A 15486-nucleotide genomic window follows, 5' to 3' on the forward strand; every position below is an offset into this window, starting at 1 on the left:
TGAGTGATTGTGGAGTTTGCATTTGAGGCATGATTGAGCTGGAGCACTAATTATTTTCAATGGACTACATGTACCAGTAACTAAAAAATTGAAAGAATATATTTGACCTCTATGCTGATAGGATGGAAGCAAGTAGTACAAGTACTACAAAGCGAGCTGATTTTATGGATATTTACTGAAAGATGCAATTTCCATACAAATCATTCCAGTTGAAGCTGACTTGTGTTTGAAGCAATCAGCTACAAACATTGTACACAGAAATTATTAAAGTCATGCTTTAAGGACTATGCTTTAATGTTATAGCCGAGAATATTACATTATTGTTCTAGAATATTTACAGTCACATAAAACAGTATATATTTAAGTCCTGAAGAAGAGAACATATCTCAATAATATTGATTTGAAGTGTATTAATGATATCTACGGGAGCTAACTAAATAAATTGTTTAATCAAACAAGAATTTCTTTTCTTGGAAAGTGTTTGAAAATGTACAAAAAAAATTATGTTGGCAACAATAATTTGTGGTGTATGCACCCCAGAAGAGCTAATTTTCTGTGGCACTAAAGCAGACTTCTATCTGCTATTTCACAATCTTGCCCAAAATCCAAGCAGATACCTGCAAACTCGCATTCTAGAATTCCTGTTATTGGTCATTGTTGGTGGTGCATGAGCCGTTAAATTAAACTGTAATTTTTTTCTAGTCCCTGAAATGTCCCTGTAAAGAGCATTTGAAACAAATATGATGGTTTCTACCGAATTTTACGTATATGAGACTTTGAACTAGAGGGAGGGAGTGGTTGTTTGATGTTTACCCACAATATGTGACAATCGAAGGGCAGTATTAAACAAAAGTTCAGATTTGAACTGACTTGTTATTATAGATGTGCCTGCCAAACCTGCTCTGAGTGGAACACAATACCACTGGCCCTACAGGTGTGTGACAGCCATTGAAGGGCAGCATCTTGAGAAGTTTGAGTCATCCTATTGAACAGGGATCATTGATTGAGGTTGGGGACTTTACTACAGTCTTCCTCTGCCCTTTTCTACTTGAAATTATGTATGTATGTGGCTAGTGGGCTGGCCTTTGCAGGGATAATGAAGCTGAATCGCACTCACTTGCACCCAGAGCTGTTACTTCCTCTATTACCACAAATTGGTGCACCAGCTAAAGTGTCACTTAGGTGCACTCATCCGACTCCACTTGCCTTCCAACATCTTCTAGTTGTTTCATTATAATTCCCTATCCTTCCTGAGCTTCATTACCCGCACATTAAGAGCAGGGGGCATCTTGTTTCCCTATTTTTGACCTGCCTTGTAGTGATGGTGCAGCAAAGCTCCATACAAGGTCTCAGAATCCCTGGTAACATAGAGTATATCAAGCCCTTATAGATAGAGAATGGCATGGTAGCAGGTTCATCTAAGACATGTTATATGTTTTTAAATAGTTTTAATAAGATTTTCAGTATTGCTCACAGAGACCAGTCTTTGTGTATCACAGTTAAATCATGCTACACGATCTCATAGATTACAACCTGTACTGTTGTGTCTGAAACTTAACTCACACATTCAGAAAATGTTACTGTGTGAAATCACACAACAGGACTGGTACAGTGTTTGTCAGGGTATTCTTTTAAAAAAAATTCTGGCAATTCTTTTCTCAACCTTTACCTTCTTTTACCTCATCTCTCATAATCTTAGGTATAACGTTTCTTTTCTGCTGCTCTGCTACTTACTTAACAATTTGGACACCAGGATGCAATGTTTGTGTTAATGGACAGGGATATTCCACATTTTGGTAATCTTTCATCCCTAGACTCATTATTTTTTGCACAACTTTTTATGTAATGGCAAAAATACAGAATTGGATAGTAAATGGGAAAACATTTCTCAGAAAAGACATCCTGTCACTGCTCTTGGTATTAGAACCATCTTCTTAATTTCCCGTCCCAGTATATTCTTTGCTGCTTTCTGCTGCTGCCAACACATGTATATGCTACAGTGTATTTTTTCACTTACTCTGATTCTAAATGTGTCATGGCACCCCTATTATTATTTGCCAACCTTCACAAGTCTATGTGTGGATGGGCCACTGACAACATTAGAATAAACCAAGCAAATTTTTCTGTAGCATAGAAACAATTCTTAGCCCGTACTGTATTAGACCATGGTGTATTGAAATATAATGTGACTTTTATTTCAGACTTACCAGTAGACCTATGGCCTTGTAGCCAACAAAATTGAAAACGTGTCCTGGAAAATTAATAGTTTGTCCCCTATATAAAAATACTGTGGGGCAATGGGATGAAATAATACAAAGATAAGAATTTCTGCTCAATTAAATTGATTACTTAAGGCAGTTTACAAATTTCAAAAGTGTCAAAGGATTGTGACAGAGGGTGAACTATATTTAACTTGTATCTTTGATTTTTGACCCTCTTAATAAAGGGTATACTTCTGTCTCCAACCTGTGCCCTTAAACTGCTAATCCCGAGTTACCTTTTGCTACAGCTGTCTGATGTAGAGAACATTCTGGGAATTGTCCAAATCGAAAACATCCAGATCTTTGCTGAAGCTTATGATGTGGCTCTGGACATCAGCTTCCCTAAAGGTAAGTTCTGCTAACATTGAGAAGTATCTAAGTGCACAGGGAGACCCCTGTCATCACGCAAGAAAAATGCAGCACCCGTTAGTGTCAAGGACCCAGTTTTCACATTTATTATTGTTCACGATTCACTTATAGCCATTTAAAAGGCTGTGGGTAGTTCTGCGATGGCCAGAATGGCCTCTAATAATATTAATAATGCTACAATGCAGACACAGAATGACACCAGGCATTTACTCATGAATGAATAAATGCCTTAATTCCAGAAGTGTGTTGCACATTGACACAATAAAATTTTTGCCTATGATCCCCAATTACATTCTTATCCCTAATCTTTCATAAGGGTAAACTAAAGCGGAATTGTCTTTCCCAACCGTAGTGGTAAAGAATGGCAAAATCCCACAACAGCTTGTTTAAGATCTCGCCAAAACAGGCAAACCTGAAGCCCCCATATAGGTCGGAAAGTTATGTATTTAAGGGAAATTACTGCAAGCTCTGATTTCCTATGTCCTAGTGATTCTATTTCCATCATTACTTTGAAACTCTTCTACTCGCAAACCTGTTGTAAAAAAGAGATCACCAAACAACTGAGGAGAAATATATATTATATTAGTTAAAGAGATTCCAGTTGTAATGGGGAATAGTTACCCTATGTTCTTGCTCCGTCCCATTGTCAACTTGTGAATTTTTGGCCACCTAGTAATGCTGCCAAAACCTTCTCTATACCTACAGAACTGTGTACCGATAATACATAAGCTTGCGTGCGTATGTCATACACAACATAGCCCAGTCCCTGTAGATGCACAACAGTGTCAGTTCCCTTTGTTCGCCGAGCTGTGTGAATTGGACCCTGCTTCTTTCTCACTCAGCAACTTTCCTTATACAGAGCAAACTGCAATATAGGACATTTTTGCATTATTTTGGCTATTGTTCCTCATACATTTCTTCCTTCAGATCGAGTGCATTAAGCCATGTGCATTTTGCCATTGGCCATTTGTAGCAGCTGACCTGCACATCCTCTACGTGTTGTGCTTGGAGAGCAGTCACCTAGAGCACGTGTGTGCTCTGTTTACTACCATGCCTGTGAAACGACCTGGCTTACATTCAGCATCAGCATGTACCTCAGTCTAAAGAAACACTAGATAGCTGAATGAGGGAGGTTTAAGAGGTCACTATAAGGTCTGGGTCAGTGGACCGGGCACGTTGCATCATTCTTGCATATAAGCAACTGTTGTGTAACCACCGGGAAGATGAATGTACCAAATTGCTTGACTGTATCCCCCACGTAAAGGAAAAGTTGTTCTAGCTGGACGTTTTTATCACCGTTAAAGGGAAGGGAGTGAGAAACCCTGGGTTAAAGGTTCTTTCAGGACTCATATTGGGGAGAGGAGGTAGCCTAACGGTTAGGGCGGTCGACTTCAAATCTGGGGAACCGGGTTCGAGTCTCGGCAACAACGCTCAATATCCTGTGATTCTATGCAGATCACTCAATCTCCCCAGCCTAACAAAAATAAAAGTGTCATGTAACGCAACTGGTGCTCATGTAAAGCGCTCTGATACCTGATTTCGGGTCAAGTTCGCCCTATAGAAAACTTAAGAAAAAAGCTGTTTTTGCATTTAGGGATCAAGGTATTCCGTTTTCGGATCAAAAACAGTGACCCCATTGCATTGAAAAGCCAAGGCACTATCCTACCTGGTCACAGTCATGGAAACAAGATACGGTTCAGTATGGTGACGCCTGAGACTTGTATTAGGGAGTTTAGAGCAGCTATTTATCTGTCATAGTCTATCTCGCAGTCCAAGTCTGTCAAAGTAGGGCCATCACCTGACTCCTCCTGCACTCCTCTGGTTAAGCCCAGCTTTCATGCTAAATTGGGTCACAGTTGAGAAGGAGAGTGCTACCCAGTCAGCAAGCAGAGAGCTTCTTTGCAGGACTCTCCACCCCTTCATCTTCCAATGATAAATAGTTGAAAAGAAAGGTACAGTGAGAAAAAAATGATCTTATTCAACCTGTTAGACTTTAAGGAGCAGAATGTCAAATAGAAGCAGTCGAAAATCTTGAGGAAACAAATGACCTGTTCAGGGTCAAAGAGAACTTTGCTACCTCTTTATTCGGTGTCAAGGGCACCATGATATCAAAACACTTCACATGAAAATATTCAATGTCAAAGCACTCAATGTGATGTCAAACCATTTTCTAGCCATTACTGTTTCAGGCAATGTGTCTCCTCCACTTAGGAAGACCCCTTCTGTCATTCTGTGTCCAAGTACTGAAACTGAATCAGTTATCCCAATACCAGGGTCCCTAAAGCACCCTCAGATGCTCAGAGTAAAACACACAGGAGTTTTGTTCCTGTGTATAAAAGAGATAGTCGTCAAAATGGAAGACTCCATAAAGTTTCCTTTTTTGTAATAAAATATACACTCCTTATAGGAATACCATACCTACTTCTCCTACAGGTTTGTTATAAATAACATTTCAGTGGAAGGTGAGAACACTTTTATTGATGTCCTGATTAGGAGTACATGGCCAAACTAGATATTCCAATGGAGGACCCTCAGACTCTGCCAAGTGTTATAATTGAGGCTATTCAATCTATATACCACTATAAAGACATCTGCTACTACTCGTTCTGGCCTTGCTTGAACCTTCTGTGTAAAGATCCCAGATTCAGCGGAAACAAATAGAAAAAAACAGACATCTAACACAGTATATTGCTTCCAAGTGCGTGCATCACACCCAACCTCTGTAATTGTTTTGGCAGTCAGAAGAGGCATGCATTGACTTCCTTAATGTCCTTGCGACAGGACAGGGAGTGCAAACACCTAGATGTTTAAGGAAGTGTTGTGGATCAGTAGTGAAATCCATAAATGCTGCCAGCACCAACTCCCTACTGAGTCTGTTTGATAGATTTCTAGCTTCTCTGAAGATCACAATTGGGTGGAGCCAAAAGACAATATACCCCAAGAAGGTCTTTTGGTCTCTCTCTAACCTAACCATAAGTACATCAGCTGATGGGGCACATTTAGAGGTTCATGAGTATTGCCATAGTACTTAGAAGAACTGCATGAATATCAGCCAGTCCTGAAACTATTCTAGGAAATATTCATTCCTAGACTAATGCTGGCGTTTCCATGAATAGAATTGCCAATGTGTATATACCTTGCTGCCTGTCATCCTCCCTGTGGTGGCCAAACGTATCCCAGTCTGAAGGAGTTTCTCTGCCACCACACAACCTGCTATCTTTCTCGCTGTCTGAATTCAAAGCCTTGGTCCAGTCACAATTGTCTGAGTTTTAGTTCCGCAAGAAGCTGAGGAGCTTTTGCCTCATGCTGATTGGGCCCATCCCACAACCCTTAGCAGCACAGAAATATGTCAACTTACTCCAGTATTGGAGCTTCAATAGATTCACATGCCTGAATCATTCGCCGTCGTCGAGATGGGAGTCTTCGGTATATAAAAAAGCAATGCTTAGTTGGATAGCAAACTGAAAAGAGGTCTAGGCCCATTTCCCTTTTGCAACCCATAACCTTCTTTGTGTAAAAGAGACCAAACTTGTCCCTGAACCAATCAAAGCTCCTCACCCTCTAGAACCCTCCTGAGAGAACCTTTTGCCCCTCAGATTTTCTACCGCACGTTGTGGTAGGGAGTCTCCTTTGAGCTCTGCTCAAATTCAGTTTTTTTCAACTTCCTTGAAGAACTTTGTCCTTAGAAATTCAACTGGATTTTGTACTACTCTGGATTGTCTTCAAATACATTCTTTAGAGAATGTCTAGAAAGGAGAAGAAAGGGTTATTTCGGACCTGTGCAACTTGTTCTAAGAAGAGACTCTACACTGATGACCCTATTCTGACTGCATCTACTGTCTATACCTGGATCACCAGGCCAAAGACTGTAAGGTATGTCGCACTTTCTCAAGTAAAACTCTGAGAGATCGTGAAGGGCGCCTCTTGATATGGCTTCAAAAGCTAAAGGCCAGAAAGGAGGTTATCTCCAGTGAGGAGTCCCCCTCAACATCTAGGAGATCTCAAAAGAGAAGAAAATCTCCTCAAACTCATTCCTCAGGAGAATGTCCTGAGAAGGCCCTAAAAAAGACCACTCATGGGTCTTCTGGGCGCAGTCCTTCAAAATCTCCTAAATCTGTGGAAAAGGAGAGTAAGGGACATGCTTCTGGAGAAAAACAATCGAAAAAGTCGAGTTCTGAACCATCAAAGTCACATCCTCAGGTCAAATAACCCTTCAGGAAGCTGTTTTCTATGCCTCCTGAGGTAAAATCCAAGAAACGGGCATCGTCGACGGGATCGTCGACGAAGAAACCATCGTCGTCGACAACGAAGATTGAGGTAAAGCTCATATCAAAGACACCATCATTGACTATTACAGCCTCTCCGTCGACAACGTCATCGTCGACTGTGGTGTCGACGCTGGTTACATTGACAGCAGCATCGACGACGACAGCGACGACGACAATGTTAACGATGGGACCGTTGTCGACGGGAACATCAACGATGACGACTATGTCATCGACGACGTATAGCTCTTTACGCCTGGTGTCGACGACGGCATCAATGGCAGGGGTGTTGACGGCGAACTCGTCGATGGGCTCGTCGACGAGGGAAATTCCAGTTAAACTGAAAATCGTTAGGAAAAGGAGAATTACACCAGAAATCACCTCCCCAAGCAAGATCACTCCTCTGGTGCCATCACACCTGCTAGAGGAGCAGGATTCAGAGGAAGAGGAGGACAACGGACCCTTTTGATATGCCAGTAGTCCCTCACAATTGCATGTGAAGTGTCAGGATGATGACTATGAGGAGGGATATGGGGAGTACCAATATCCTCCGCAACAACATTATCGCCAAGGGTACCAAGAAGAGATGGTGGGTATGCCATCGTCCATGATGATGGATCTGCAGTTTATGCTAGCTGACTATAAAAGGAGATTTCCGCCAACACCAGCTTCTCAGGAAATCCCTGTCTTGCATCCACGTTCCATCCCTGCTACTCCAGTTAGAAGCAGGGAACCACTACAAGAAGTTACGCCTACAACTCCTCAAACAATACACCACCAGGATCCTGTCTCCACGGACGATGATGACCAGGAAGAGGAAGAGATAACAACAAAGAATGGGACGATTACCAGATTCCACCTCCGGCATCTCCCTCACCAGTACCTGTGGATTCTCCGCTGGTGGATATCGGCGGATTCCATAATCTAATGGAAAGAGCTGCGAAGAGGTTCTAGCTTCCTATGGCTACAACACAAACGGAATGCTTCCTATACGATTTTAAGGAACCATACTACAAGTCAGTCCGGTCTATCCCAATTGTTAGCCATGTGTGGGAAGAAGGTTTAGGACACCGGTGACAGTTACACCTGTGCTTGCTAGAGTGGAGAAAATTTTTTAAGCTCCTTTGGACGCACCAGCGTGTTTACTGGGCCATCCAAAACCTTATTCTGTGATTTCGAATGCGGCACAACAAAAATCTAAGAATCCCTCTGCGCCTATATCAGCACCTCCTGATAGAGGGGAGATGATTAGACAATGCAGGAAAGAGGTTCTCATCCATGTCTGCTCTCCTAGTTAAAGCAGCAAATGCCCTTGCCATTCTGGGCAGATACGACAGGCAATATGGCACCTTACATGGACCTCATCCCAGAGGACAATAGAGAGGAGGCGAAAAAGATCCTTCAGGAAGGAGAAAGGGTTTCGGCTGAAGTCATTGACTGTGCGATGGATATCGCAACCACAGCCTTACGGTAGCTTGGAGGAGCGGCGGTGCTACAGCGTCAGGGGTGGTTAAGGGTGACTGCCTTTAGACCAGAGGTGCAAAATAAGATTCTAGATCTCCCTTTCGATGGAGAAGATTTGTTTGGGAAACAAGTGGATGATGCACTTCAAGGTATCAAGGATACAGATACTGCAAAAGCCCTAGGTTCACTACAATACCGTAAAGTGCCCTTTCGGGATGCCAGAGGGAGAGGCCAATCATCCTATAGAGGGGGTTACCAACAGGGGAGATACCCCTCTTATTCCTCATCATCACAACCATACCGTCAGCAATATGGTCAAAAACAATCAGGGAGCTATACAAAGTGTGCTCCTAGAGGACGAGGGGGTCGTCAAGGAAAGGACAATGGCAGAAGACAATGACAACCTCCTGGATCCGGCTACATGTATTTCTAACCCCTCCACAAGTTCCCCTGGGTGGAAGAGTTGCTTCCCATCTGCATCATTGGCAGAAAATAACGACGGACAGATGGGTCCTCAATATAATACAATTCGGACACACTCTAGAAGTCCTTCAATTCCCTCCTTGCACACCACCGACAAGTCAAGAGATCAAACATCTATCTCAGATGCGTCGGGAGATTCGAACAATGCTCCGAAAGGGAGCAATAAAACCGGTGCCGATCTCCCAAAAAGGAAAGGGGTTTTGCTCCCATTTCTTCCTAGTCCGGAAGAATGCTCTCCAATGGCGTCCTGTTCTAGACCTGAGGTCGTTGAATACTTATCTCAAGAAGCAGTCTTTCCGGATGGTGACCCTCCAAGACATTCTGCTTCTCTTAAACCCAGGGGACCATATGACCACTCTAGACATGAAGGATGCATATTTTCACATTCCCATTCATTTTTCCCACAGACAGTATCTTCGGTTTGCAATAGCCAGAGACCATTACCAGTTCAAAGTACTACCGTTTGGCCTCAAATTAGCCCCGAGAATTTTTGCAAAGTGTCTGGCACCAGTGGCAGCTTTTCTCAGAAAGCTAAGACACTAGGAGTTTCCATACCTGGATGACTGGTTGATAAAAGCGCCATCAGAAACTTCAGCCCAGGTGTCAACTATGGCATGCATACAATTATGAATTGGGACTGATGTTGAATATAGAGAAATCATCCCTTCAACCTTCAAGGAAGATCACGTTCCTGGGAGCGATTCTGGACACCTCTGTAAACAAGGCATTTGCCTCCACAGAGAGACAACTGGGTCTCATGACACTTGCCAAGAATTTCACAAGAAAAAAGTGTCTTTCAGTACGCACGTACAAGTCACTACTAGGGACAATGTCCTCTTGCATACCTCTGATTCCTTTATGCCGACTAAAGATTCGTCCATTACAGGAGGAACTGGATCGGCAATGGCACCATTCAGAGGGATCCTTCGACGACAAGGTGAAGATCACGCCGGGTATGGGGCAAGCATGGTGGACCCACAAAAGGAACATTTCGGTGGGCCTTTCCTTCCTGACCGAACCAGCTCCATTGGTAATTACCACCGATGCATCCCTGGAAGGATGGGGGCGTTCCTTAAGGATCTACAGGTCAGTGGTCGGTGGGGATTGCAGGAACAGCAGCTCCACATCAACTTGCTGGAGCTCAAAGCGATAGGCTTGGCATTGCTGGCTTTCCTACCAAGAATTCAGGGAGCATCTGTTCTGATAATAACAGACAACACAACTGCAATGCACTATCTCAACAAGCAGGGAGGTACAAGATCACTCTCCCTGTTGCAGGAAGCACAAAAGATATGGAAGTGGGCTGTTCAACACGAGGTGTCTCTAAAAGCGGAACATCTTCCAGAAGATCAGAATGTCAAAGTGGACACTCTCAGCAGACTGAAGTACACATGCCACGAGTGGGAAATCAACCAGGAGATTTTACAAAGCATCTTCTTCAAATGGGTAGTTCCGACAGTGGATCTGTTTGTGACAGCTCAGAACAAAAAATGCCGGTTCTTCGCAAGTTGGCATCACCAAAGGAGATCTTGGGGAATGCGTTTTTGATGGCATGGTCAAGCGTCTTTGCCTATGCCTTTTCTCCGATTCCCCTCCTGCCACGCGTTCTCACAAAGATAAAGAAAGAACCGTGCAAAGGGATACTGGTAGCTCCATGGTGGCCCAGGCTACACTGGTTCACAGAGCTGCTCCTGCTGTCGGAGGATCATCCGATTCGTCTGCAACCAATACCATCACTCTTGACAATGTCCCGGGGGCAAGTGCTTCATCCAGACCCGAAATCGATACGCTTAGTGGCCTGGCTCCTGAACACTGCGAATTTCAACACCTAGATATTTCATCAGAATGCAGAGATATACTAGCAAATGCCAGAGCGGAAAGTACAAACAAGACATATAGGATGAAATGGAAGAGATTCTGTTTGTGCTGCCAAGAACGTAATATTCATCCTCCAAGCTCAGCGGCACATGAAATTATTCCATATATTTTAATGTTAGCAAAATCTGGTTTAGCCCATGCTTCTATTAAAGTGCATCTTGCTGCGATTTCTCGATATAGAAGAACTCCCTCGGGTCCATCACTGTGGTCTGAAAGGATTATCAAACAGTTCATGAAAGGATTGTTTCGGACTTTTTCTCCCGTAAGACCTCCTCCACCTCTCTGGCAGTTGAACATTGTTCTATCTCAATTGATGAAGCAGCCCTTCGAACCAATTCACAAGGCGGATCTAAAGTTCTTATCCTGGAAGGGAGCTCTTCTAATAGCTCTCACTTCAGCCAGAAGAGTTGGGGAAATACAGGCTCTCACCATACAAGAACCATTTTTGCAGTTCAAAGAGGACAGGATTGTTCTCAGGACTAATCCAAAATGCATTCCGAAAGTACCTACAGACTTTTATCTGAATGAACCGCCGATCCTTAAGAGGTTTTTCCCTCAACTGTCAACAGCAGCGGAGAGAGCTCTTTATTCATTGGATGTTCAACGTTGTCTAAAGTTTTATTCGCAGCAAACAAGGCCTTTCCGCAAGTCTTCCCAACTATCTTTGGCTTATAGTGCCCCCAGGAAGGGGTTCCCTTTGTCAAAGAGAAGAATTTCCCGATGGATTTCAAGTGCAATACAGTTTTGTCATCAGGCAGCAGGGAAGCCGTTGAATGCATGTGTCCATGCTCATTCTACAAGAGCAGTGTCCACCTCCGCTGCTTTATTTGCGGGAGTACCTATCCAGGATACCTGCAGAGCTGCTACCTGGAAGAGTACGCATACTTTTACCAGACATTACTACCTCGATGCACCTGCAGAGAAAGATGTGGCAGTAGGACAAGCAGTACTGAGGAACCTTTTCCACTGACGGTTTGCCCTCTTTACCATCCCTCCTTCCTTTTATTGGTTACATATGCACATTTTATTGTTGTATATTGTATTATATGCAATTTGGAAAGTGTTTTCTGTGTGTATTGGTATGTAAAGACCGCTTTTATTGAGCTACATATACTCCCTTGTTCCAGGTCTTGGGTAACAAAAAATGTGCTATGTTTTACTGCTCGCTATTCTGATTCAGGCATGTGAATCTATGAAAGCTCCCATACTGGAGTAAGAAAACAAGTTACTTACCTGTAACTTTAGTTCTCCAGTATTGGAAGCTTTCATAGATTCACATGCGACCCACCTTCCTCCCCTGAGAGGTTCACCTTGGATTTAGCACAAAAGCGGTCTATAGCACAAGTGCACGAAAATCTGAGGGGCAAAATGTTCTCTCAGGAGGGTTCTAGCGGTTGAGGAGCTCTGATTGGTTCAGGGACAAGTTTGGTCTCTTTTACATAACGAAGGTTATGGGCTGCAAAAGGGAAATGGGCCTAGGCCTCTTTTCAGTTTGCTATCCAACTAAGCATTGCTTTTTTATATACTGGAAACTCCTGTCTCTGACGGGGAATAATTCAGGCATGTGAATCTATGAAAGCTTCCAATACTGGAGAACTACAGTTACGGGTAAGTAACTTGTTTTCTTCTATGTCTCCCTATACCCAACCACAGCCACCACCATTTCAGGACAACACACAATTGGCATCTGCAGTTCAAAGCTAACTTCAGTGTCCTTGCATTCCTTATACTCCTCCTCAGGGGTGGCTCCTCTGCTAAGGCAGAGGAGTGTCGCCCCACTGCTTTATGCAGTGTAAAAAAAGGGAAAATAAAAGGATAATAAGTTGAGGCTATTTTTCCCATTGCAGCGTCTTTGTGGGGCAGGGCTGCTCTCAGAGCAGGGGAAGGAGTGGTCTCGGGACGGCCAAACAGTCATGCACACATATCATGTTCTCCATGCTGGCTGCAGAACAGCCTGCATGGAGAACATGCTCACCCCTCCAGCCCCTGGCTGAGCGCCGTGTCACAGCACTCAGACCAATCAAAATGCAGCATTGCGACGTTGTGATTGGCTGTGGGGAGCGTAGGAGCCCTGGTGCTTCCTGTTGCCCCCAAGATGCCAGGATGAGGATGCAGGAGAGGGGGTGCCGGCCGGGAGGTAAGTGATTTTTGTTTTTAAACCCGATCTCCCGCCCCTTCCCCCCCCCACCTGCCCACTGCTGCTTCCAGTTTGCAGCCGCCACTGCTCCTCCTTGTTGGGATAAAAAATCAGACATGGAAGCAAAACATTTCCCTCTATGCATCCATGTATCTATTGCGGTGCCTGGTACAGTATATAAAAGAACTCATATTTCTAGAAGGGCTCAACTGTTGGTATTAGTTGATGTTTTGGTCTCATCACTGTTTCAATTGTCATTCAAGCACCCTATATCCTTGATGCAATGTATGTGAAGAACAAAGTCCATGCTTAGGTGTGGGAGTTTGGGACAGATGTGAGATTGGTACGTCTATTGCAAAGCCCTTAGCTTTTTGCTTCCAATGAAGGTCTGCAAACTTCCTTTCTCAGCTCAATTTCTCTCAACGCTGGGATGTCCTTTTGGATGACAGTACTTTCTTGCTTTAGAAATGAGGTTAACTTAACTATCTTTGTGAATGTATGTGTTTTTTCCGATTGCTGAGTTGCTTTCTCAAAAGAATCAGTTTTCCCAAAATGTATATTATTATTTAAAAGAAAAAAATTTAAAGAGAAGATAGCACCTTTAACGCATACTGCTTTTCTACATTCATTAACAAATCCTCTCTAATCTGTGTGCAGGAACCGATGGAGGCTTGGACTTTGGGATTGTGAAGGTCATGGATGAATCTAAGTTGAGTGTGTCTATGAAGAACAAAGGGAAATATGAAATTGCTTTCAGGTAGTTGTTTCACTTATCTTGTTTTGCTTTTTACATTTTGAAACTATTTAGCATGTTTCACCGTCCATCATCCTTTTTTTCCTGTGCGTGTTTCCCTTATCATGAGCCCTTCTAGTGCACTCCCCCTTTATTTAGTTATCAAACAACATGTCTTAATTATATGTATTGTAGAAGGCACATAGACGCATAAGATACCACTCTGGACCTGGTTTCTGTCTATTTAACATTCCAAATTATCTTCCTTCTTTGGGATTTTGTATTCTCTTTTTGCAGGGGCGGATTCTCCATCGGGGCTCTGTGGCTGCGCCACCCTGAAATTCCTTAACATTCCTGTACAATTATAAAATAGATCGATTTATTTAGAGATACGATTGTATTTCTAAACAAATCAATGCATTCAGGGACATCTTAAGGGTTTTGGGGGCCCTGGGCCAAACGCACTTTCGGGGCCCCTTTTTGGAACATCTTTGAATTTATGATCCAATTTCAGCTCTTTCATGCCCTTTTAGGCCAGGTCACTGACAGTGCACAGGCACACTCGTCCAAGTTCTAAATGTGCTTACATTTAATATTAAGTGATATTGGGGCACATGCATCAACAAAAATACCGATCAAAAACGGGCAGATTCGCAGAATCTGCCCCTTTGCGACCGGTATTATTGCATTTGGGATGCATCAACCCAAATCCAAATTGGCATTTTAAGTAATCGTAAAATTTGCGATTACTTAAATTGCGAATGCATTTAGGGAATTGCAAATTGCGATTCCCCAAATGCAATGCATGATGCAATTTCAAATTGCGAATTCGCAAATAGGGATCGCAAATTACCATCAATGTGAACTTGATTGTAATTTGCAAAAACTTCGAAAAATGCACTAAAGTGCTTTTTTCAAAGTCTCATGTTACACACACACATGCCCTTGGGGCATGTATGTGCGCAACATGTGGTAGCATCTCAATTTCAGGGGTGCAACAGGGTGTCCTTTTGGCACCCTTGCTCCCTTAAAATGGCATGCGCAATTTGCGAGTCCCTATTTGGTACTCGCAAATTACGCATGCAATTCCCATTCATTTCTATGGGCTTCTAGGCCCATAGGAATGAATGGGTAGCTATTCCTTAATTGTGATTCGCAATTTGCGAGTCGCAGTTAAGAAATATGAAGGAATTGCAATTTTCTTTGTGATTCCTACATGCATAGGGATTTACAAGTCCTAAATAGTATTTTCTTAAAATTCGCTATTTAGGATTCGCAAATCCTGACTTTGATGCATATGGCCCATTGATGTGTGTTTTCAATATTGTAACACAGCAGCAGCTCACCAATATTACTGCAAATAATCTCGATGACACCCTCCTATTTCTCATTTCTGACGTCCTGTTTTGATCCAAAAGAAACTTTTTATGGACGTATAAATTTAAGAAAAACAGTATTTAAAACAATCTGTTTAAGATTTATTCTGTGTCACTGGGGCAAGACTCTCTGCAGAACAGAACTGGCTCTATCAGGGGGCCCCTGAAAGGCTGGGGCCCTGGTTAGAGCCCACTTTGCCCATGCCTTAAAATGCCTCTGAATGCTTTTAAGTCTGGGCTGTCGGTCCCAGGCTGCCTGTTCTGCCTCGCTCTGAAGCAGGAGGCAGGAGACAGAAGCCAGACAGTAAATCAACTTTCTGAACTATGACCCACAACACAGGGCTTGCTGATCTGAAGCCCTTCATAATGAATTAATGCCATTGTAGTCCGTGGCAGTATCCACTAGTGTAGGCCAGTGATGCTGCCAGCATCATGCTTTGGGTCGTTGGAGTCTCTCTCTGTAATGAATATGCTTTTCACTAAAAGGACACACCGAAACCCTGCACTCCCAACTGGGAGG

General features: G+C 43.1%; 1 protein-coding gene across 1 annotated transcript in view; it reads left to right on the plus strand.

The window, feature by feature from the left end:
- The window catches only part of HYDIN (HYDIN axonemal central pair apparatus protein), a 2467744-nt gene that overhangs the window by 1749245 nt on the left and 703013 nt on the right, over positions 1-15486 (plus strand). Inside the window, exons 54-55 of the mRNA XM_085640020.1 lie at positions 2510-2609; positions 13515-13614. Of these exons, the coding sequence (XP_085496146.1) occupies positions 2510-2609; positions 13515-13614 (200 nt within the window). The remainder of the gene's footprint in view (positions 1-2509; positions 2610-13514; positions 13615-15486) is intronic.

Source organism: Triturus cristatus, chromosome 12 (genome assembly GCF_964204655.1).
Source record: "Triturus cristatus chromosome 12, aTriCri1.1, whole genome shotgun sequence".
Lineage (NCBI taxonomy): Eukaryota > Metazoa > Chordata > Amphibia > Caudata > Salamandridae > Triturus > Triturus cristatus.